The sequence below is a fragment of the Coturnix japonica genome, chromosome 2 (assembly GCF_054131305.1).
Source record: "Coturnix japonica strain WE chromosome 2, WE-NBRP24, whole genome shotgun sequence".
NCBI lineage: Eukaryota > Metazoa > Chordata > Aves > Galliformes > Phasianidae > Coturnix > Coturnix japonica.
This window is the reverse complement of record NC_140664.1, coordinates 135052242-135074282: the sequence shown is the minus strand read 5'-3', so window position 1 is coordinate 135074282 and position 22041 is coordinate 135052242. Positions and strand designations below refer to the sequence as shown.

General features: G+C 45.8%; 1 protein-coding gene and 1 long non-coding RNA gene across 7 annotated transcripts in view; one reads left to right on the top strand and one right to left on the bottom strand.

Moving 5' to 3' along the window:
• Positions 1-20316, bottom strand: part of XIRP1 (xin actin binding repeat containing 1) — a 29747-nt gene extending 9431 nt beyond the window's left edge. For 2 of the 6 annotated variants that reach the window (XM_015852901.3, XM_085539055.1), the window contains exons 1-7: positions 20218-20316; positions 18789-18928; positions 17941-17995; positions 17022-17420; positions 16155-16236; positions 2560-2723; positions 1038-1091 (exon numbers count right to left, since the gene is read on the bottom strand). In XM_015852901.3, coding sequence (XP_015708387.2) covers positions 1038-1091; positions 2560-2723; positions 16155-16236; positions 17022-17420; positions 17941-17995; positions 18789-18916 — 882 coding nt within the window. In that variant the 5' untranslated portion in view covers positions 18917-18928; positions 20218-20316. Of the gene's footprint in view, positions 1-1037; positions 1092-2559; positions 2724-5866; positions 5946-11045; positions 11258-16154; positions 16237-17021; positions 17421-17940; positions 17996-18788; positions 18929-20217 lie in introns of those variants that run through there. The other 4 variants (XM_085539053.1, XM_015852902.3, XM_085539054.1 and 1 more) reach the window with 4 other exon arrangements.
• LOC107308783 (uncharacterized) lies at positions 6069-16330 on the top strand. Its single transcript, XR_014943210.1, has 4 exons — positions 6069-6808; positions 7284-7358; positions 8153-8249; positions 13987-16330. It is a non-coding gene; the product is annotated as an uncharacterized LOC107308783 (long non-coding RNA).
• Positions 20317-22041: the final 1725 nt, after the last annotated feature.

The following is a 22041-nucleotide window of genomic DNA, read 5'->3' as shown; positions in this document are numbered from 1 at the left end:
AAGCTTTTTATTTTTAATTTAAGACTGGTACAGGAGTGAGGCTAACTTGTGTGCCCTTAAACCTGCTCACATTTAGGCTGTTCTGTAAAAAGGAGCAATTCACTTGCTACAGAGCCAGAAGCCAGCATATCACTGCTACATCACATCACAGTGCGATGGCTTTCAACTCACGCTCTTACGAGCCTTCCTTCTGGGGGTAATTCTTTGTGAATCCTGGCCCCTGTGCCTACGAACTATCCCAATTTACATTCAGACTCACTCAAACTGAATTCAGGTGGATTTCTCAGCAACCTAAGTACAGCAGAAAGCAGAAGGTGCAATCGTGACAGGCTGGACAGTGGTTGTTCTGACTGCCTTTGAGCCTCACTTTCAGCATTTTTCTCCTTATCTCGGGAATTCTGAGCACGGAACAGCTGAACAGGATACCTGTGGGCTGCACTGGGTTGGCGTTTTTCCAAAGGGAAGGTATTTGAAGCCTATAATCATTATCTAAAAAGAACTGTAATCCTGCTGGCTTTTCTTTCAGCAAACAGATCTGCTGACCCTTGGCATGCCTTTGGAGTTATGCCTGTAGAGTTATGCCTGGAATATTATTAGTTGTTGCTCAAAGCGATGGCGCGCAATGTTATTTTGCTCCACTAACACACAGACTGTTCTCGCTAAAAATAAGTGCTGAACATTAGTTAAGAAAAACAACAACAAAAACAAACAAAACCAAACCCAAACCAAACAAATGCAAACAAACCAGAATACCAAAACCAGCATATTTGGCAGCAAGGGTAATATGTAAACTATTTGCACAAGCCAATGCACTTCGAATCATTGAATGCACTTTTGAAAATAAGGTGCTTTTTTGTTTTATTTTGTTTTGTTTTTTTAATCTATAAGCTTCTAAACACGGGGTGGGGCTGGGCAGCTGGTAGCTATATTCAGTGTGGAAGCACTCCTGGCTGCCTGGTGTGGGTATGTCAATCACACCCCACTACTATGTGCAAATATTTGGTTAGATAAGGGTGCTTATCTTTAACATTTCTTACCTTGCCGGTCTTCTGGCTGTTGAGAGATTGAGTGGAGCGGTCCTTCACAGTTCTCTGGAAAAGACATGGGGAGGAATGATATCAAACCGCATAGGCAGACACATACAACAGCTGTATATATATATACATGTGTGTGTGTGTGTGTGTGTCTGCTACAGAGAACTGGAAACCAGTAGCTTTTTGGATTGCTTATTTATGGCTCATTGGCAGCTCTCAGCTGGGCAAAATCAATCAGGTTGAACAGATATTGTTCCAAAAGTCTCAGTCAACAAAAGAAACCCAAATGCATTTGTTCAGAGTCAGGGGAAAAAAACAAAGCAAACACTGATTTCTCCAAAGCTTGATTTGTCTTATAGTTTTGTTGGTATGCCAATATTTTTAAGACAAAACAAATTTACATTGTAATGGCATTACAAATCAAAATTCACTGAAATTTTTTTTTTGGAATTATTACTGGAGGGCTGGACTAGAAGACCTCCAGAGGTGCTTCCCAATCCCTATGGATTCTTTCGTTGTGTGTCATTCGGTGATGATTTTTGTCAGACTTTTCTTTCTCTTTCCCAACCTGAACACTTCACAGCAATGCAGTTTTCTTAGGAAATTTTAATTAGTACAGATTGTGGTGAAGAAATATTTCTTATCAAGCTGTATGGCCCATCATATCTTGCTGCTGGACAGGATGCGTGGTTCTTGTGCAGACCTGGTCCAGTGTGAGAGCAGGTGATGGAACAGCCTTTAAAGAAGTCTGAGCCTGCTTCATTGCAGTTGTAATTCCCCACTGATGGTCCATACTTAATTATTTTCAGGTGAGAGTGCTTCAGTCTGGGCTCTTCCAGTTCAGAGCCCTTATATTTGTTCAGGAGTCTACATTTCCAGTCAAAGACCCTGAAGATGGCTGGGAGTGGAAGGGAGCGTGAATGAACTTGCAGAAGTCAAGGAGAGAAAATGCATCTCCCGTCACTCCTGGATGACCAACAGAGCCAGGCAAGAGAAAAATATAGCTTAGTGCCTCATAATATGTAGAACATGAATTATCCTATGACCCAGTGGTCAGCTGGGTCTGGATGATAAAATCACTGCATCCCATGCTGATGTTTCCTTTTTCTACCACATGGGGTGAATCTGGGACACACTCATGTATGTTAGAATGGGTATAGCAGAGGGATGTACACTTCGCTGCGTGCTAAATATTTCCTGAATGGATGTAATTGTGCTTATACATGCAGATCTAAGATACCTTACTTATGAATACACTGTATGTGGGAGCTATTGGATATAATATGTATCTATATGCAGCATGAATATCATATGCATATCATCAATGCAATTAATATCAGCATGATAATGTAATATTTTTATATGATATATTAATATGACATTTAGATGGCATATTCTATGTTATGGTCATTCTTGGAAAAGAAATGCTGTGCTCCTCCAGCATTGTGAACCCAGGTGTGTTCTCCCTCACCCTCCCACAGCCTCTGGAAGGGATGGAACACTGTTTGGATGCCATGGTTCTTACCAGTGATGTGGTGCTGCCTTGAGAAGCAGCAGCAGCGGCAGCTGCCTGGGAGAGATAACGAGCTGACAGCTCCTTCACAGACAGGGAAGGGGACCTCCCTCGTCCTTGTTGAAGTAAGCGCCTAGTGCTGTCTGATATGTCTAAAAATGACCGTGTCCTCTCATCTGAAACAGAGACAGGTAGGCATAGTGAGCTATGTGAAACAACGGTGATGGTATGGTGTGAGCAGGACACTTCTAAGTGGGCTCTGCATTCTGCACACTCCTTCTTCCTGGAGTCCCCAGCAAGCGGATTGTCCCTCCCACCAAATTTAACATCATACTTTTTTTGGTTTAGGGAGAAAATGTGGACATCTGCGCTCCTCTCATGGCTGAAATGGATGGTGAGACTTGAGAGCAACCCACCAGGCACACACCTGGTGCCACTATCCTACCATGGGACTGCACAGATCCTGCACTCATCCCTGCATCCCCAGCCAAGGCCATCACCAAGACAGAAGTGGTGCGAAGGATGTGAGGAAACCACAGATGCTAAACTTGAATCATCTTCTACTTTTTTTTCTCCTTGACCACTTCACTGTCCCATCAGTGTGCCTCGCAGGAATCCAGACCCATTCATCTTCACCTCTTCCCCTTTCAGGAAATCAAGAGATGATAAGACTACAAGACTTGCCCATGGCCATAGCATGGAACAAGTTCTAATTTTAGAGTGGTGATGATCTGAGTTAGCCCCCATAGAGCCCCACTAGAGCCCAGCATGACATTCCTGACATATCCAGGATACCCGGCATTCCTCCTACTTTTGTTCAGATGCCTCCCATGGAGATGATTTCAGCTGGGGATGTCTCTATCTGATTCATAGAGGAATGGGACTATTCATGGACTATTTTGGGAAGAGGGGATCTATCAGACAGACAACCTGAGATGTATGCAGGGGGACCACTTGGTGCTGTGCTCACACACAGTTGGATGATACACAGCCCATGCCCACCCACTGCACTCCCTCCCATATGGCCTTCATCCCCTAAACAGCTGGGGCTTCCCCCTGTACAAATATGCTGCACCTCAGTCCTCTGGGTTAGTTGGGGCTGTCGTTTCTCTGTTACAACTGCAAAAACACGAGAAGTTTCTCCCTTTATTTGCAGGCTTGCACTTATGCATTTGGATTTAGTGTGGTATTTGCAATGCTTTCTGTTTGAACAATGGGCTCTCTCTCCACAAATCCAGCTTTTGCACTGCCAGGGAAAGGCTGATGTACTTGTTAATATGTGCACACTGAAAACACTGCAGCAGTTCTGGCATTCTTTGCCCTCAAATCTCAGTCCCCAAATCATGAGGTTTTGTAAATAACCAAGTTAATGACTCCTTTCTTTGTTTTCCAGGATTTGAGTTCAGATTTTCCAGCTTTTCTCCAAAATACTAAAAAGGACATTGCTTTCATTTTGATGTGACAACACATAACATCGTGCACTAACAGTATCCTGGGAGCTACTGCCTCAAAAGAAACACTAAGTCCTATGGGACAGACACGTCAGTCCTTAGCACTGAACAGACACTGAGACGAGAGCAGAAGGACTCCACTGAGATGCTCAGACACCTGCAGGTGTCTCTTCTGTCCTTGGTTCCAGCTGCTCCTGCAGATACCAAGGCATTTTGATGCAAAGCTGAGGCTGGATCCATGTGGAAGCAGCTGGAAGCAGCACAGATGTAGGTGCTCACTTCTGCCAAAAGGGCACAGTAGGAGAGGAAACAGAAGAGATTTCCTTAACATATTTTTTATCTTTCTAATAAGACACAGTGCCAATATGGGACTCCTTTCCCTGATTTCTACTGTTGGTGGGTCAGACTCTGAATCAAAATGAATTATATATATAGTCAGTGGAGACAGTGGCACAGCTGGTCCCAGTCTGGTGCATCTTCAGATAGGCAGCGAGGCTGCAAAATGAATTAATCTCTGATTATGTCACTTGTTCTCCACTCTGTTCAAGAATTTAACTGGGTCTCTGACTTTTCAGGATGTTCAGCACTCTGGAAATGGGGATGAGAGGGCCGAGACATCACTGTGACACCCACTTATAGAGGAGCTGGGGCTGATACCTCTGATATCTTCCCTTTTACCTGCTGTAGAAGACTTCCCCCTCCTCTAGGAGATTTGAAGGACATATTTCCCTTGGTGAAAAGCAAAAATGAAGCAATAGCGAGCAAAGGTACTGGGGACTTAATGGTCTTTCCTTGCCATGGCCAAGCCCTGTGAGAATAGCACTGAAATGTGTACTGGATTATCTTAGAATCATAGAATTGTTTGAGTTGGAAGGAACCTTTGAGCTCCAACTCCCTTGCAATGAACAGGGATGCGTACAGCAAGACCAGGGTGCTCAGAGCCCCATCCTACCTGACCTCAAGTTCCTCCAGGGATGGGGCAATTAGCAGATGGATGAAAAGCCACAGGACTTCTGTTTTAATGATGGATATAATTAGCTGCGCTCCTCCAGGAGGCTCTGCACAGCGGAACAGGCTGCTGCCACCCTCCAAACTGCTAGTTATAGATAGCAGAGGAAGAACAACACTTAATCCCACTAACAAGAGAGCCAGGCTGTCATCTTAAGAGCTTCCCAGCAGAGGATGCTAAAGGATGTTGTGAAAACAGGGTAAGGGTGCTATTGTCTGAATTGTTGGGTGGGAGACTGAGGGCATGGAGACCCTGTATGAGACCTGTGTAGGGCTCCATGCTTCTGTTCTGCAGGACAAAATGGCTCTGCTGGCACCTTAAGCATCCCCTCTAGTCCATCAGCTGTGCCCAAGGGTGAGCAGGGAGGGATGGAGTTGGTTTCTGGGGAGAAAAAGAGCTCCCTGCAGCTAAATGTGTGGAGGAAGAGTCTGACCCTCCTGGCAGCAGGCTGGTATTCAGAGATATTCAGCCCCGAGCTGCAGGGTCCAGAGATATTCAGCCCTGCAATGAGGAAAAGCCATTCCTCATCCCCACTTTTTCTCCCTGACCTTCCTAGACATGAGAGGAAGAAAGGGAAAGAAAAAAAGAACGGGGAAAAAGACTCACAGATCAATCTAAGTATTCAATCACTTCCTCTTTGGCTATTGCCCATAAATCACCAACATCTCTGTCTCCTGCAGAAAATAACTGTTAAATCCGACAGCCAACTCCTAGCTAACAGAAAACAACCCCCTAACAAAGTGCTACATCCCTCCTTCCCCTGAGAAAACTCCATCCCTCTGTTAGCACAGCAGCTCTGCTCACTCTGCTTTCCATTTAAGCTGCTTTATCCTATAGAAAAAAAAATCATGCTACCCACCTGTTGGTGTTGGCCACGGCTGGTACTCTCTGTAGCCTGGCTCCCACCTCCAACCCCAGTGAGCTACTGAGTGCCTGAGTCACCTATTAAAAAAGGAAGCTGCAAGCTCAGCACTGATCCCCTGTGCTGCCTGGCCAACCACATGTCATCGGCTTTGCTCCCAAAATCAGCCGTCCTGAGCAAACACAGCTGCTAAGCAAAGCCCTTTGTGTAGGCGGGTGCACCCCATGCAGGCCCGCTCCTGATATCCCATAGGGTTGTGTAATGGGACCTGAGCTCAGCTCAGCTTGCAGGGAGCTTGCAGGAGCTGAGGGAAGAGGGAAAGGCTGATGGTGCAGGTTGTGACACAGTCCTGGCCTCTCATTTGCTTGCCCATCCTCACTGATCCTCTACCAATTAGCTTTGCGTTAGTTATGCCCCACTGACTTGGCATGCTCTATGCCATGGGACATGATATGGGCTCCATGCCCTTGTCATGCCTCTACCTGGTCACCATGTGACACAGTGAGGTTCCTGGTGAGACCTCAGCATCTCCTTGCACCCTCCTGGAGCTGGAAACCCATTCCTGCAGGAGAGAACCTCATTCCTAAGCACCTTTATCCCTGCATATAGGAAGTGCAGGTGCTAAATCACACCCATCCCACTCTTTTCCTATCTTTGCCTCATGGAGAATCTATCCTGCAACAAAAGAACCTCTTAAATCCCGGTGAGGTAATTTGCACAGCTGGGTGAGCACCCATAAAAGCTGTCTGAGAAACCAGTGCTGCTGCTTAATCCAGGAGCCCAGCAGCCTATTGGTGGTGCTCAGTCAGCATAGATGGGTTTATATCTTTGCTCCCAGCCTGTGAATTAGTGACCTGGTCCTGGGGATGCTGAGATGGAGGAGATGCATGCTGAGGGGAGCAGAGTAGCCTCCCTGCCCCAACTTGAGACTGCCAATGGGTGAGTAGCCTCAGGTGCTGTGGGGATGTTGGGAGGCTGAGGGTTTGGGGAGGGACGGGCACTTATTGCCATTTCTCATTGGCTTCATGACTTGCTATGAGGCTTTAGTAGGTGCCAAAATGCCATGTGTGGCTTTTACCAAAAGGAAGGTGAAAAATCATGGGATAGAGCTGCAGTGGGCAGCGTTCATGGGATTTTAGGCAGCCTCCAGCAAAAGCAAGGACCAGCAATGCTCTGAAACATCCTCTTTACCTCACAGGCACTTCCCAGCTCCTGGATCACGCTTTGCTCTGTTTGCAAACCACAGTGTTTTCTCTCATTTTCAGTTCTACAAAGGACAGTGAGGATTTCAAATTCAAGCCTTTTTGTTTCACTCTGAATTGGCTCATTACATGAAAGAGCAGTAATTGTAAACATGTTTGTTTGTTTTCTTTTTGTTAAAGAAGTCATCTGATTTTTGGCTGTTTTCATCCAGGTCACCTGTTTATATTATAACTGCATGTGCTAGCAATTGACCTTTAGAAGTGATTTTTTCCCTTGCTCACAAGAGGTAAGAACATGATTGTATTTAGGTAACTAACAAAAAAATGTATGAATTTGTAACACTTTTTTTTTTTTTTCCCTGATTCCAAACTTTTACAAGTCGACTTTTTCCTTTAAAATAAGCGGGTACAACATAGAGTGCAACGGATCCCTGATTTGGTGGGGGGCATCTCTGGTATAGATAATAAATATTATGACTAATGTATACGGAATCATGGAATGGCCTGGGTTGAAAAAGACCACAATGCTCACCTACTTTCAACCCCCTGCTGTGTGCAGGGTCACCAACCAGCAGCCCAGGCTGCTCAGAGCCACATCCAGCCTGGCCTTGAATGCCTGCAGGGATGGGGCATCCACAACCTCCTTGGGCAACCTGTTCCAGTGTGTCACCACCCTCTGTGTGAAAAACTCCTAAGATCAAACCTTAACGTCCCCTGTCTCAGTTTAAAACCATTCCCCCTTGTCCTATCACTATCCACCCTTACAGACAGCTGTTCACTCTCCTGTTCATATGCTTCCTTCAATTGGAAGGCCTCAATGAGGTCTCCCCAGGGCCTTTTCTTCTCTAAGCTAACCAAGCCCATCAAAAACTATAACCCATTCTCTCTTTTAACTAGAGCAAACAGAACTAAAGAACAGGTTTGCTGAAGATAATAAAATAAGATTTAAAAGAGAATTTTGTATTTCAGGAATAATTTACTAAGTTAAACCGAACCATGCATGTAGTACATGTGTATAAATCTGTGACTGCAAGAGGGAGGTGGGAAGGGATGAAGAAAAAAACAACTCCTGTCTTTTCAGCACCAAAAGTCCTTGATTTTAGACACTTCTACAGACATCTGTGGCTCGTCAGTGTCAGCTGGACTTCCCTTTGCAAGAGGCACTTCACAGCCCTCAGGTAATCTAAACAGCTCCCAGAAAAATTTAGCTTCAGGCAGAGCTGAGTGTCTGCCCAAGGCGGCTCAGGGCTATTTCTGGTCCTTGCAAAAAATCCAGGAATGTACAGGATGCTATTCCTGGCACTGAGAGACTCCAAGAAGCTTCACCCAGAGACAGCTGCGGGTTGTATTGCTGCCTGGGGACACGGCCTTGCCCAGTGGGCCAGCTGCTGGGAGATCGTTGTTCCTTGCCTTAAGCCTCACCCAGCTCAGCTCCCCCACTCTTATGGGCAGGTACTGGCACAGGCTGCCCAGGGAGGTGGTAGAGTCACCGTCACTGGAGGTGTTCAAGAAAAGAGTAGGTGTGGCATTGAGTGACATGGTCTAGAGTGGTCACAGGCAGGGGGTGATGGTCAGACGAGATGATCTTAGTGGTCTTTTCCAGCCTTAATGATTCTATGGTTTGATGGTTGGACTCAGTGTTTTTAGTGGTCTTTCCCAACCGTAATGATTCTAAGATGCCACGGGTTGATGGTTGGACAAGATAATCTTAGAGATCTTTTCCAGCCTTAATGGTTCTAAGATTGTATGAAATGGTGATAACCACCACCAGTTCCTATGAAGGAAGAGCTGCTTCTGTTCCCCAGTCAGTGTTCACCCATCCTGTCTGCACCAGGGCTATTTCCAGCCCTAACCCTTCTGCCATGCTTTACATCCCATGGAGCAGCAACTTCCCCCCTGCAGACTTCCATGCAGGATGACAACGTGTGATAGTGGCTTCCTCCCCCCCAAAGCATCCCCTATGGAAAGCGACACAGAGCTACCCACCAAAATAACCCATGCCTGGGGAGAGGGCTTCCTGGCATGCCGCAAATTCCAGCCCTTTTAAGGGAAGCCCTTTCCAGCCACTACAAAGCGATACCTTGGGAATGTCTGCCACAAGCATCACTGCCCACATGTCCCTTCTGGGATTGGGGCTGTGGCATGCATCTGCAAGTGTTTTTTTGGCCATGCCATGGAGTTGATGTGGGGGCATTGCAAGGATGCTGTGCAGCATGAGCCTGCCTCTGCGTTCTATTCTTGTCATGGAGTTTCCAAGCTGCTGTCAACTCTTCATCACTGGCAGCAAAGAAATCTGAATACAGTTTTGGAAGAAAATGTCATGGCAGAAAACAAAAGAAGTAATATAAAAAAAATATCCACCAGTATTATTAAAGGGAATATCCCAACCCTCCACTAGATACTGAGTTTCCCCTGCATTTCCATTTGTTTCTGAATGAGGCAGGCTGCCAGTGAGAGTAGGGGCAGGAGAGAACTGCTTGGCTTCAAGAGAGTAAAAGATCAGATTGTACAGCAGTGAATACAAAGCTTCCTGCTGCTGTGTTTGGATCCAGACCTGGGGTTTTTGCTGGTGGTAAAGAAGGATTTCCATTCTTTCCAGCAGTAGAGTTGGGGCATCCCTGCCTGACGTACCCCAGAAAAGAGGCTTCTGTATCCCGCAAAGTACTACATCTATTCAAAGGCTGAACACAGCCTTCATGGGAAATTTCTACTAATTTCCACTCATGCTGGATCCCTTTATTGCCTTGGGTGGGATTATTTAGTTCTTTGCCTGGACAAGAATATGGGTTCTCATATTTTTGCCTTTCCCCATCAAGTGATATCTGTATCCAAGACACAACCCTACCCCTCTTACCCCATCCTTTTTATTTCCTTTCTAGTCAAGTCCTGAAGCTACTTTGAATATTTTCGAACAAAGACTTGAGTGAAAGCTGAAGAGTTGTAAGGAAGTGGAGGAAGCTGAGGAATTTCTGTTCTGGCAGCAATCAGTAGAATGTGTATCCCAGAAGGAAATACTAACCATAGCCAAACGCACGTGGAGAACAACACTGCATATAACTCAGGCTGTGGGGGTCAGGCCATTCACACAGTGACTGAGCACTGAAACATGGATATGGAGTCTTTTCTTTTTGGCCACCACACAGACATTCAATAGCTGAATAGCTCTAGCAAATGAATTATCAGGTATGAGAGTCAGAGGTAGGCACACAAGTTCTGTCTTACCAAGTGGTGCAGCAGTTACTTTCCGTGCCTGAGAGCAAATAACCATGATATGGCCATATTATTAATGCTCTTAATCCAGCAGACCCCCTCCTGAAGCCCTCTGTTTGGCCCAGGGTCACAAACACATTCCTCAATGCACCCTGGAGCTGAGAGCAGAAGAGGGAGGGAGAAACATTTCCTCCTGAATGAATCCTTCTCTGCCTCCTCTTCCCCAGGGGTCTAAGCTGAAGTGAAGCTCATTTTCCTCCAAGGTTCATATTTGATGTCTACTGTATTGCAACTAGTTCTGAATGTGATTCTGACCTGGACTAGGTTCCAACCAATCCTACAATGCCTAACAGGTTCATCAGAATCCTGTCTGTATCCTCTCTTGTGCTGACGAAGTCCCAGTAACTCGCAGCATTTTGGGGTCAGGTTGTAGACAGAGTGTGGAGAGTAGCAAGTAGATGCATGACCTTAAGCCTCAAAACTAGGAACTTCCATGTTTAGGGAAAAGGGAAAAGCACATACAATGCTCTGCTTCCACTTCAAACATGCCCAACCACCCAAGACAACAATGCAGAACTGAACTGAAGTGGTGCAGATGGTGGGATTTACCAAGCTCTGTGCCAACAAAATCTCCTATCTGCCACCGTCCCTTCCCCAGCACAAGGTCTTGAGCATCATCTTTCGCCCTACATCTTCAACATCAACACAAGCTTCATATCCACGCAACACCTCACCCTTCTCAAACCTACCCCAAAATTACTTACAGGAAGGTCTTGGTTGTCCCAATAGCTGTGTCGAGCTGTAGACAGTCCCGGTGGAAAACCTCTGTGAAACTCACTGCCAGGCAGCCCTTACAGAATCCCAGAGGAGCCCTGCTCCAGTCCCCACACCTCGGTCCTTTTCACTGCCTCCCAATGGCCTCCAGCAGCTGATTTTATCATTGAGCACTGGGCTATGTTGAGAGGATGAACCACTTGGTCTATTTTTAGGGAAGCTGCTCTTCCACCCGGCTGAGTCAATCATGAGTTGGGGAGGTGGGGAAGTCTGGCTTATTTTCAGAACTTGTTCATTCAAAATACCCCCTGGTGTAATCCAGTATGGGACAAGGGAAGCTTCCAAAATGCAGTGCCACTGGGAAGAGCCATTTCCCTGATTCACTGCCGTGTCCTCGGGCTGTGATCTGTACTGCCTGACCCCCTTTGCTTTGGGCCACTGCCAGAGTTTGAAGGGAGGGCAACAGGTATTACCTTTTCTAGTTCCTCATTTCTTCCTTAGCTCAAGTAATCTAGAACTGAGAAAGAAAATGAAATACTGTAGGAAAAGGGAAGTGAGAGGAAAGGATACGTACATACAAAGGGGGATGACACACTCCTTTCTCCCAGATCCTTCCTTGGTGAGCAGTGCAGCACTGCTGGGAGCTGCTCTGGGCAGTTTTTGGGGGTCAAATGAGGGATATGAAGTTGAGAGGGTCAGATGTGTGAGAAGTGCCTGAGGTCCCATGGTTTGTTCAGCCCAGGGCAGTGGTCCCAGGCCACACACATGCCCCACACACCCAATGCCAGACCACAAGGGACTACTCCGATGGGGCAGAATTGCACAGACATGAAACTGTGTTGAGCCAGGCATTGTAGGGGCAAAAATCACAACAGTTTTAACTGCCTGCATTGAAGCAGGCTTAGCTTTCCTGAGTTCCAACATGAACGGAGGGTAGGGATATTTCTCTAAGCTCTTTCTGCCTCTGTGTAGTGTGCTTGTACTGCATGTAACACAATGATGTTCCCGTTCTTTAGCCACATGAACATCACATGAAGGGTAGATACTGCACTGAGTGACATGGTATAACAGTATGGTGGTGATGGGTAGATGACTGGACTAGATGATCTTAGTGGTCATTCCAGCCCCAATGATTCTGTGATTCTATGATCTCAGCAGTGTTGTGCTGAGTCAGTGGAGCATGATCTTGGTCCCCAATGGGCTCCATGCTTTGCTCCATTGTGTCAAGCAGATCTCCAGTACCAATTTTCCAATTTAAGAGTCTGTTTTTTCTGTTCCCTCCCTCTCAACAACTTACAGGAGGTTTACAGGAGTGTTTGGAGGGGCTTTTGCCTGTTTGCTTCCAATCTGTGTCTATAGGTACATGGACAGAATGCTATCTGTCAGCCAGGCCACAGGTAGATATGAGAAGATTTTCCCAGCAACATCACATCACATTATATCACACCAGAACACACCACATTCAGCTCCTTATGACCAATTACTTTCACAGAGGCTCCTGTATGGATCCTGCTCCTCCTTGCCATAGTCCAAACCCTAAACTTCCAGCAAGGCTGGAAATTACCAGTTCTCTGCTGTCTCTATTAAGCCTTGTGTCTTAAGAACACCAGCCTTCTCTAAAATAGCATCCATTTTCTTTGCAGCTTCCTTTAGTAAATGAGGATCAGAGAAAAGAACTCAATTAGTATGAAATCTGCAAGGGGGCAAAAAAATGACACCCACCCTTGTTAGAGCTGCACCCTGAGTAGGGAACAATATAGCAGATGAGGAAGGCAATGCTGAGCAGCTGAAGAGGTGCAGACTGATGATCCAGAAAATAGGGGATGTTGTCAGGAAGGTAACAGACAGGTCCTTGATCACCAGCCAAGCTGTGAGCCTGGAGACAGCCAGGGCTGCCACACAGCCAGTAGCATAAAGCGTGTGGCAAAGCTGTCAGCAAATACAGCAGCAGACAGGGGACAGAGTGCACGGGAGAGCAAGGCTTATTTATTTTGTGTGGGTGGAGGGATGTAAAGGCAGGAGGTGAAGGGCAGAGCAGATCAGTGTAGCCAGCAGTGTTCTCACCTGTATGCATCTCATGCTCAGTGTGAACCTGGCAGGAATGTACCGTGCATGTATGTACAGCATGTATTTGCCTGTCTCTTCATCTAGCTGCCACATACAGTGTGCATGTTGGTGGTCTGTGAGCACGCAGAGCTATCTGCTCGTGCTTCTGATATCTGTCTGCTCACCCTGAGATGGTAGACCTGTATGTGTCTGTATGTGTCTCCCCATTATTGCCTTTATGGGGGGCACACACATGAGCCAGGGAAGTATTCCAACCTGGAAAAGCAGGAAAAGTCCTGGGAAACAAAATATTAAATAAAATCCAGGGGCACTGAGCCTTTCTGAGGGCATGGGAACACACAGGGCTCAGCAGCAGGGGATGTAGGGCTCTGGAGCAGAGGGCAGGTCTGAGCTCTAACTGGGGCTGACTCCTCTGGGAGCTGAGATAAGAGGACAGCAGTAGCAGCACAGCAGGGGAAAGGCTGAGCAGATTAGATCAGGTGAGAGGTCTCTGTTATGTAAGAATGGGCTGGGTTAGCAGGGAAGCCAGCTATAGAGAATTCCTTTATCTGTTTTGATTGCTATTGTAGCTGGAGCTGGGGCAGGTGTGAGAGGTGATGGCTCACACTTGAACACGAGTTTTATTTCTGGCTTAATTGGAAAGGCACAAAGTGCTCAAAGCTGGACAGACTGTCAACTTGCAGGAGCACCGATGTTCAATCCCCTCTTGTCACACTCATATAAAGCAGCTGGTGAAAGGGGACTGGGCTTTTAGGGATTACTGGGCTACGTGGCAAATGCCAAAGCTGCCCTGAACTCAGAGTCATCTGCAGTGCAAACAGAACCTGTTATCTTAAATCAGCATTTCTCCTCCCATCCTTTCAGATCCCACAGACCCACGCTCTGTCTGGCATCCTTCAGATAGGAGGTGTTGGCTGCAGAACCCCAGTTCGTGGAGTCAATGAAGATGACAGCCCGCAGAGGACACAGTGTCTGGCAGGCTCTGAGCAGCACTTCGTTTACAGAGACATTTGGGACCGAAGGGGAGCTGTCTTGTCGCTAGATGGCACCGCATTGCCTTGCAGGAGACTACGTGGGTGTTGCGAGGGTCAGGCAAAGCTCTGCCCCTACAAGCAAGCATTGCAGCCCAACATACTCTTCTGATCACCGCTCGGTTTAATCTCATTACTTCTAACTACAGCCTTTTGGACCCCTTTAATCGGCGTCTTGGTGATATCCTCAGTGGCAGCTTCCTCCGGATCATCTGATAGCATTAGTGTGGCTGGGGATGAAGCCCAGATGGCTTAGCTGCCTGGGAATGGGCTTTCCTATGAGAAATAGGCAGCTTTGCTCTTTGAGCAACGCTCAAGACTCCCATAGAGTCTCAGAGGTGACTAAGCTGCGTTGGTGAAGAAGTACAGCAATTGTGCTTTGAATTCATGTGTAATTACTCATCTTGGAACTGTTGCAGGCACGAGAGTTTGCTGATAAGCCAAATGCCAGGCAGCAAAGCTGTCCTGAACACCACCAAGCTGCTGTTCACCATACCACAATGGCCTAAACCTCCCAGATGTGCTCTCTGCTTAACCTTATAAACTTTATGTGGCTTCAAGTCATTGAACACACTGCCTTTCTCATCCCAGGTCACTGCATCAGCCAGGTGCCCACTCCTCAGTCAGAAGAAAAGGGCTGTGAAGCTGTCTATGGGTGATGGTGAGGACATTCCTGCTGGGATATGTGAAACACTGATGTTTCCCACTGTGGAAGTGGCCAGGTCCTGGATAAGTCTTATCCCAGGAGAGATATGGGACAGCTGGTTCCCAAACGTAGCTAAGAAGCATTACAACTATCTATGAGCCAAAGCCATGTCTCTGAACAAATCCATTGCCTACAATGGAGGTAGCTCTCATATTCCCAGCTCCTTTACTGGCTGCAAATGCCTCTCCAGAAGAATCCTACGCCAGCACCTTCCAAAGAAGCAGCGGCCAAGAGGACATGAAGTCTTTGCTATTGTGGGGCTGTGAGTCAGAGGCTGGAGAGTGGTGTCAGTCTCTAAGATAAACCATGAATCATCGTGAACCAACCAGAACAAGAGATGCTCCTTATGCAGCTAATTCTGTGATTGTATTTATCAGGATAGAGTGGTGACTTCACATGTTTTGATATTAAAAAAATATCCTGGGAACACTGTGGAAAGTTCAGCTCCTTCGTTTGTCTGTGTGCTCATGTCAGAGACTTGTTTCCCCATGCAGCTGGGTTATTAAATACAGCGTCTGATATCCAGGCAGTGCCTGATTTACTTTTCCTCTTGTGTGCAAGAAGTGCAAGGAAAAGAGAATAGACCCTAAGCAGATGGGAGATGAGGGTCCCTGGATTCCTGATCCAGATCTGAAGCATGCAGGATGGTCCCCTGGTCTCAAATCCAACTACTATGGAATTTAAAGAGAGATGTATTTCTCTGCACCAAACCTACAAAACCTTCCTGGCAATATTCAACCTTTTTCTTCTCCCTCTGCACTGATGCTTCTTGCCTTGAAATACCCCTGACCTGCCATAGTCCTGATGATACCACAGCATTAGGGATCACTTATGTAGCCTATCTCTGGTCAAAGATGACACCATTGCTGCCAGGATCTAGGCTCCTTAATCGGGTACAAAGGGACCTCTCTATTACTCATTCCAAACTAAACACAGATGTAATTCTGCCCCAGTGTTTAATCCCAGCTATTTTAAAATGCTTGGAGTCAGGATGGCTCTGCGGACTCATCTCTGGCCCAGGTTCCAGCTAGCTGGGATGTGCCAGCTCTGTGCAATAGGATCGTTCAGGGCTGGAAGGGGTATAACTGCTTTTGTGAGGCCATCTGCCCTCTGCACCATGCTCCCTGTCCTTGTCTGTACCCCTGCATTCCCAGTTCTGGCAGCATCTACTGGTCTCTGCCCCAGGATTGGGTGGGAAATACAAACTAAGCGCAAGGACCAAGTTGTTCCCTTCGCAGTTACAGCTGGGAGTAGAGTCGTGATGATGGCTGGTAGCTGAAATAAATCCTACTCACCACTTCTGCCCATGGCTGAGTCATTGGCTGTTTCTGTCACTGAGGAGATGGTTGTCTGTCTGTCATGGGAGATCCTTCGTTCCTGTGTAGGAGCAACAGTGAGGTAAGTTCCCATCAGCAGAGGAGAGGAACTGTTCATAGCCTCAGTGCAGGGAAAGTGACTGTGCCAGAGGCTTTTCAAAGGTAAAAGTGGGCCTGACACTGCATCCATGTGTGTGGTTGGAGTTTCTTCTTGTACGCCTCAGACAGGCTTGTCCTTACTCTACTGCCTCCAAGCACAGATCTTTTCCATTCTTTGGACAAAATCCCCCTATGCTTCCAGAGCTAAAAACCTCATTTTTGAAGACACTGTTGCTTCTCCTTGGGGGTCAAGTTTATTCACCCATTTCCTTTACCCATCTCCACTACGTGGGGCTCTCAAACCCAGTAGTGATTGGTGTTGCACTTTGCTGTACCCTTAGGGAAGAGACCAGTGCCTCCTGTGGAGCAGTAATCACCAAGTGATATATTCTGGTGAGATGGACCTGACCAACAGAATTAGTCTTCCATACGATATCAACTTCTTGAGACTCTTTTGCTCACTTAATGTAGCTTTGTCTCCTATGTAGGCTGTCCATTTCTAGTGACTCCTTTCCTAGGAATGAATCATTGAAATAAATAGTTTGTTGAACATATGACCATTGCCCCTGATAACATTAAATCACCCTCCCTCTTAAGGGAGATGTGTTTGAGAATCTCTTGCTGGTTCTGCCTGCTGTCAGTGGATGATGAACCACCACCATGAAGCCCAACCACTCACAAGGATGACTCTCGTCACCCAAAGAAAATATATTTCAGGGGAGCTTTCAAAGAAGAGCACCTACTAACCTTTGCGGCAGAGTTTTTCCATGTGATGATGGTAGGACTCCATTTCCTCTGTATGCTCTGAAGAGAGGAAGAGAGAGAGGGTTCCTTATGGAGTTTGGTGTTCCTGCTGAGGGGTTGGATTGTTGTCGTGATTCTGGTGTCAGCCTCTCTGTTCCTCAAAATGCTGTGGAGAGATGATGTCTTGAGTGGAGCAAGAGGTAAAGTCTTACTCAGTGGATTGGCTTTAGGGGTGTCCAAGTTGGTCAGGCATCCATTGAGATTCCTTGTTGTGGCACTGGTTTTATGGATATCCTCCATGGACTTGCTCCAGGACACATCACTGGAATGCATTTGAGATAAGGTATGCTTCTTTCCCATTGGATTGACGTCACTCTGTGCAAGATATCTTCTCTCCATGAGCTAAAACAAGCGTCAAAGCAGGTTCATAACTTACTTCAATAGTAAATCAACTGAACTTTTCATTTCCTACTCTTCAACTCCAACCATCACATTTGTTGACTTTTTAACCTTTTGAGATGAAAGTGTGTTCCGTCACTTTCTGTTCTATGTTCCCTCAAGTGAAGGGCAGGGACATGACCTAAGTATACTCTACCTTTTTCTGAAGCATCAGACTTTCTGTCATGCCTGTTTCTAGAGCATTCTCCTAATGTGCCCACAGTAATTCAAGAAAGATTTATAGTAGGAAACATATGACCACTGGTTGTCTTCCCTTTTGGATCATTGTCTTATCTCTATCTCCCTCTCTATCAGAAAACTGTCCTGGAAATATAATTTTTCAGATTCTGCCTTTTTAAAAATATATTCTCACCCCTCCACCCCCCATTTTTTGTGAGATTCAAGCCAGCTTTCTGTGGTCAGTGAGAATCAACTGTTATCAGGACACGCTTTGTTCTACTTTATCTGAGCCTGAGTCTCTCACCTTGGGATATTCTTGCTTGGACATGCTGCTTTCATGGTCCAGGATGCTCTGGTACCTACAGGGTAGACAAAAGATGATGATAAAGAAGAAACTACCTTCCTTCTCTTCCTCATTGTGGAGATTACACTTCTAGTTTCTCCATAGATTCTGCCAGATAGATCTATCTTTGGGATATTTGGAACTAAACTGCCTCAAGGGAGAGTTCAAGAGACGGTTTTGACAACAGCTCTATCACTCGTATGTTGAGGGATGTGCACTGTGGGTACTGTTGCTAATCTTATTTATCTCATTCTTGGCAGAGCTGGGATCTGACCTCATTTATGGGTTGTAACCAAAAGAAATTAGCACTCAAAGGGCTTGTGTTGAAATGTGACTCTCCCTGGAGCATTTTGATTAGAAGCAGTTAAGAGAAACCAGGAGGGGATGAGAGACCCATACCCTTCTTTCCTCCTCAACAGCTCTTCTCTCCATCTCCTGCTGTTTTCCCTTGTGGCACCTCAGAGATTATGCAGATTAAAAGCTTTAATTATCCACCTGGTAATATTCCCACTGCTGGGTTCAAGTGCAAGTTCCTAAATATTTTTGTATTTGGGCAACTTTGTGGATGTGGGTTTTTAAACAGGACTTGGTTTCCAATATAAAATCATGCATTAGTGACATATAATAACTGCGAGCACTTGTGGCAGGAGAGTACTTGCCTTTAGCCTGGGATGTGAGGCTCTGGGATGCTGTACTTGGGAAAGTCTTTATCTGAGTGAGGTTTATTTATTAGGGAGGTGGAAGATGGAGAACCCACCCTGAAAATCCACACAACTACGGTCATCTGCAATAGTAGATCAGCCACCCACCTGGCAACCAGTTCAGAGACGGACACAGACTTCCTCAGAGGAGCTGCTCTGTGCTCTGAGCTGCTCCTTGGAGAACTGCACAGAAGAGGGAAGGACTGAGTTGATCGCAGCTTCTCAGCTTTTTCCATGTTCTTTGTCTGCTGGCATTGGAACAAGAGTGTAAAGGTTATGGTGCTGGATGTGAACCCATGGTAAACAAGCCAACACTCAGCGCATCCGTCTCCACTCAAAGGGTCAGTGCATCAATAACTGGCCATGAAAAAATTCTGTCTTCGCTGAAACATCTGCAAACCTCATCACATGATAATAAAATAGGGCTAAAGAAGATACACTTTAAGTCGAGTTACTTCTAATGCAGGGAATGAGTCTTTTCCACCACTGCCTACCAATTTTCTTATTCTCTTTGATCACCCCGTCCATATCTCTGACAGAGAAGGGGAAAGAACCAGGAGAAGATTTGCTTTAACTCATTTAAAAATAATTTGATGGAAATTATGCATGTGCATCATAAATGGATATAGTTTTTTAAATGTTCCCAGAGCTGCATAGATGTGAACCAGCTCTGAATTCAGGCAGTAACCGGAGAACTAAGAACCTCTTGCCCTCTTCTGTCATAAAAAAAAGTTCTTATTTTCCAAGCTTCAGAAATGCACAGCAGAGATCTCAGGCACTGGATTTGCAATGGCTGATCTGACACTTGGAACTACTCTGGGTCATCTGGGTCTCATTTTCCAAATTTAGACAGAGCCCTGCGGGGCCGACTAGTTATATGTAATTGCTCTTTAATTACTGACACAGACATCCAAACTATGGGATTATGAGATACTCGTACTTAGGTTTTGAAAACATTTGCTTTAAAAGCTACGTTGCTTGTATAATGTGTTTCATAAATGATTTCTATTGCACTGGCCCTAAATTCTGGATGTGCCTCAAGCTTTTGTCCACTCGTCTCCACGTCTCATAAAATCATTAGGGCTGCAAAGGACCTCTGAGATCAACTCCTCCAACCTTTAACCCATCCCAACCATCGCAAATTAGCCACATCCATAAGACCAAGTCATTTCACATAATGTTAGAAAAGAGATGGTTTTATTAGATCACAGACACCCTTTTCCCACAGTCTGGGAATCATTCCTATTCTTGCAGTTCTGGTTAATGTTAAACAATCCCAGTGAAGAGCCCCTGAGAGAGTCACATCGTGGCAGAATAAGCCCATTAGTATGGAAGTGCTCCCCATTCTCTCCTTTATAATGCTCTTTTCCTTAATACAGTAGACGCAGTAGATGGAAATACTCTTCTCAGCCCACCCTGTACAGTTCCCACAATCAGCACAGCATCCCCCAATCACCAAGGGCTTACAGGATATTTGCTGATATTAATTCATTCCATCTACTCTTATCTGTGAGAGTTTATGTGTAAAATCACTTACATGCTAGAGTGCTTTCCTCCAGCCGAGATCTGCCATTTGATAGTCTCCTTGGGGCTCTTCAGCACCACGCTTCTGACTCCATCCTCTCCCCCTCCTTTACAAGGCAGGAGGCAAAGTCCCTTGGCAAAGCTGCAATTAAATATTAAAAGATGATGTGCAATTGGGGCCAGTGTGAATTGGAGAGCTAGCACTTAAGAGCAGAAGAGATGAAGCCTTCTCTCTGCTCCACTTAACATATTGCCAATTACTAAGGTCTCATCCATCCCTATAAAAGCACCAAATTCAGAGTCCAGCTTGGGCATGAATAACCATGGTTCTAATTTGGGGGTAAATCTGCTGGAATCCTTGTCCAAGGTGGAGCAGAAATGAACTTGGGGATTTCTAAATGATTCTGGCATTCATCCTCCATACCAATAAGGTTTCTCTTGTGGTCCCCAGTGCTGGTGAATTTGCTGGGGAGGTTTTGTCTGAGCCATAAAGGTGGGCAATCCTCCATGTTGTTAAAAGCTCTTGGATGTGCATTGCTCCTCCTGGAAAAAAATGAGGTGGCCAGGCCTTCAGAGAGGATGGGTTAAATGAAACTACTTGAAATACTTCACTATCAGGGCAAGAAACTGGGATTATTTGAGGAGATCCAACAAGGGTAATGTGTAATTCTGATTGAAGTCAGTATTTAGCAAGTTTAACCTCTCTGAAAAAGCATCATAACCACAGACAGAACTGCTCTGGCACCTCACAATGGGAGGATTTTTATATGGAGTTGGAGTTATATGGGGATTTGTTCTATACATGCTGGCAGGTTGACCAAGCAACAAAGCCAGTGCATGAATAAGAGCAGATAATAGTGTGTGGATTTATAATGAACAAGAAGGGCTGCATTTGCCATCAAAACTGGAAAATGATTTACCCAAAAGTGTCTGAGCTCAGCGAGAAACCTTTGATACTAGAAGTGAGTTAGGGCAACACAGAGCTCTGGATATATGCACTGACCACCTGTCATTACTTTATGAAGTAATAGCGTGCAATTCTCCATGAGTTCCAATTCAAATCTAACCAAATCAACTAGAAAGCTCTTACTGAGCTTTTATTCCAGCACTTAAAAAAACCTAAGGAACATGAATGACTTTAATTCTCTCTCCTGTGGGTACAGTGAGTCTGATTCCTTATGCCCTCAGGTATGTTCATTGTACTAGTGCCTAAGGACCAACCTAGAGCATGGCCCTGGCTCTATACATGCTCAGATGCATACAAGGCTTGAACCCTTCACTCTGTGCCCCCAGGGTCTCCCTGACCTGCTGGTTATTTCCCACCGGGTGAGATTTGGTTCTTGGAGCACTGTGCAGGATGCCTTGCACCATTTCAGGTTGAATATTAGAAGTAAATAAAATCTCTCTGAAAGAGTAGTGATGTAGTGGCACAGGCTGCCCAGGGAGGTGGTGGAGTCACTGTCCATGGAGGTGCTAAAGAACCATGGAGATGTGACACTGAGCAACGTGGGCATGGTGAGGTGGGTTGGGGTTGGACTGTGTGATCTTAGAGGTCTTTTCCACCTTTAACAATGCTGTAAATGTATGATTCTTTGATGGGAAAATGTCAGCGACTTCAGTAGCTGCTGGGCTGCTATGAGACAAATCTGATGGAGGAGGGAAGGGATTTGGCTGAACGGGCAAAGCAGGGCTCTGAAGCTGTGAAACTTCCTTTTTAGTGATTTAATTTAGAGTAGAAGGATTGGGCTGACAGCGTGAAACAATGAACATTGCTGTCCATCCAATAGTGAGTAATAGAGGCTGTTAAAAGATGCGTGAGTTATTTCAGAGACTACTC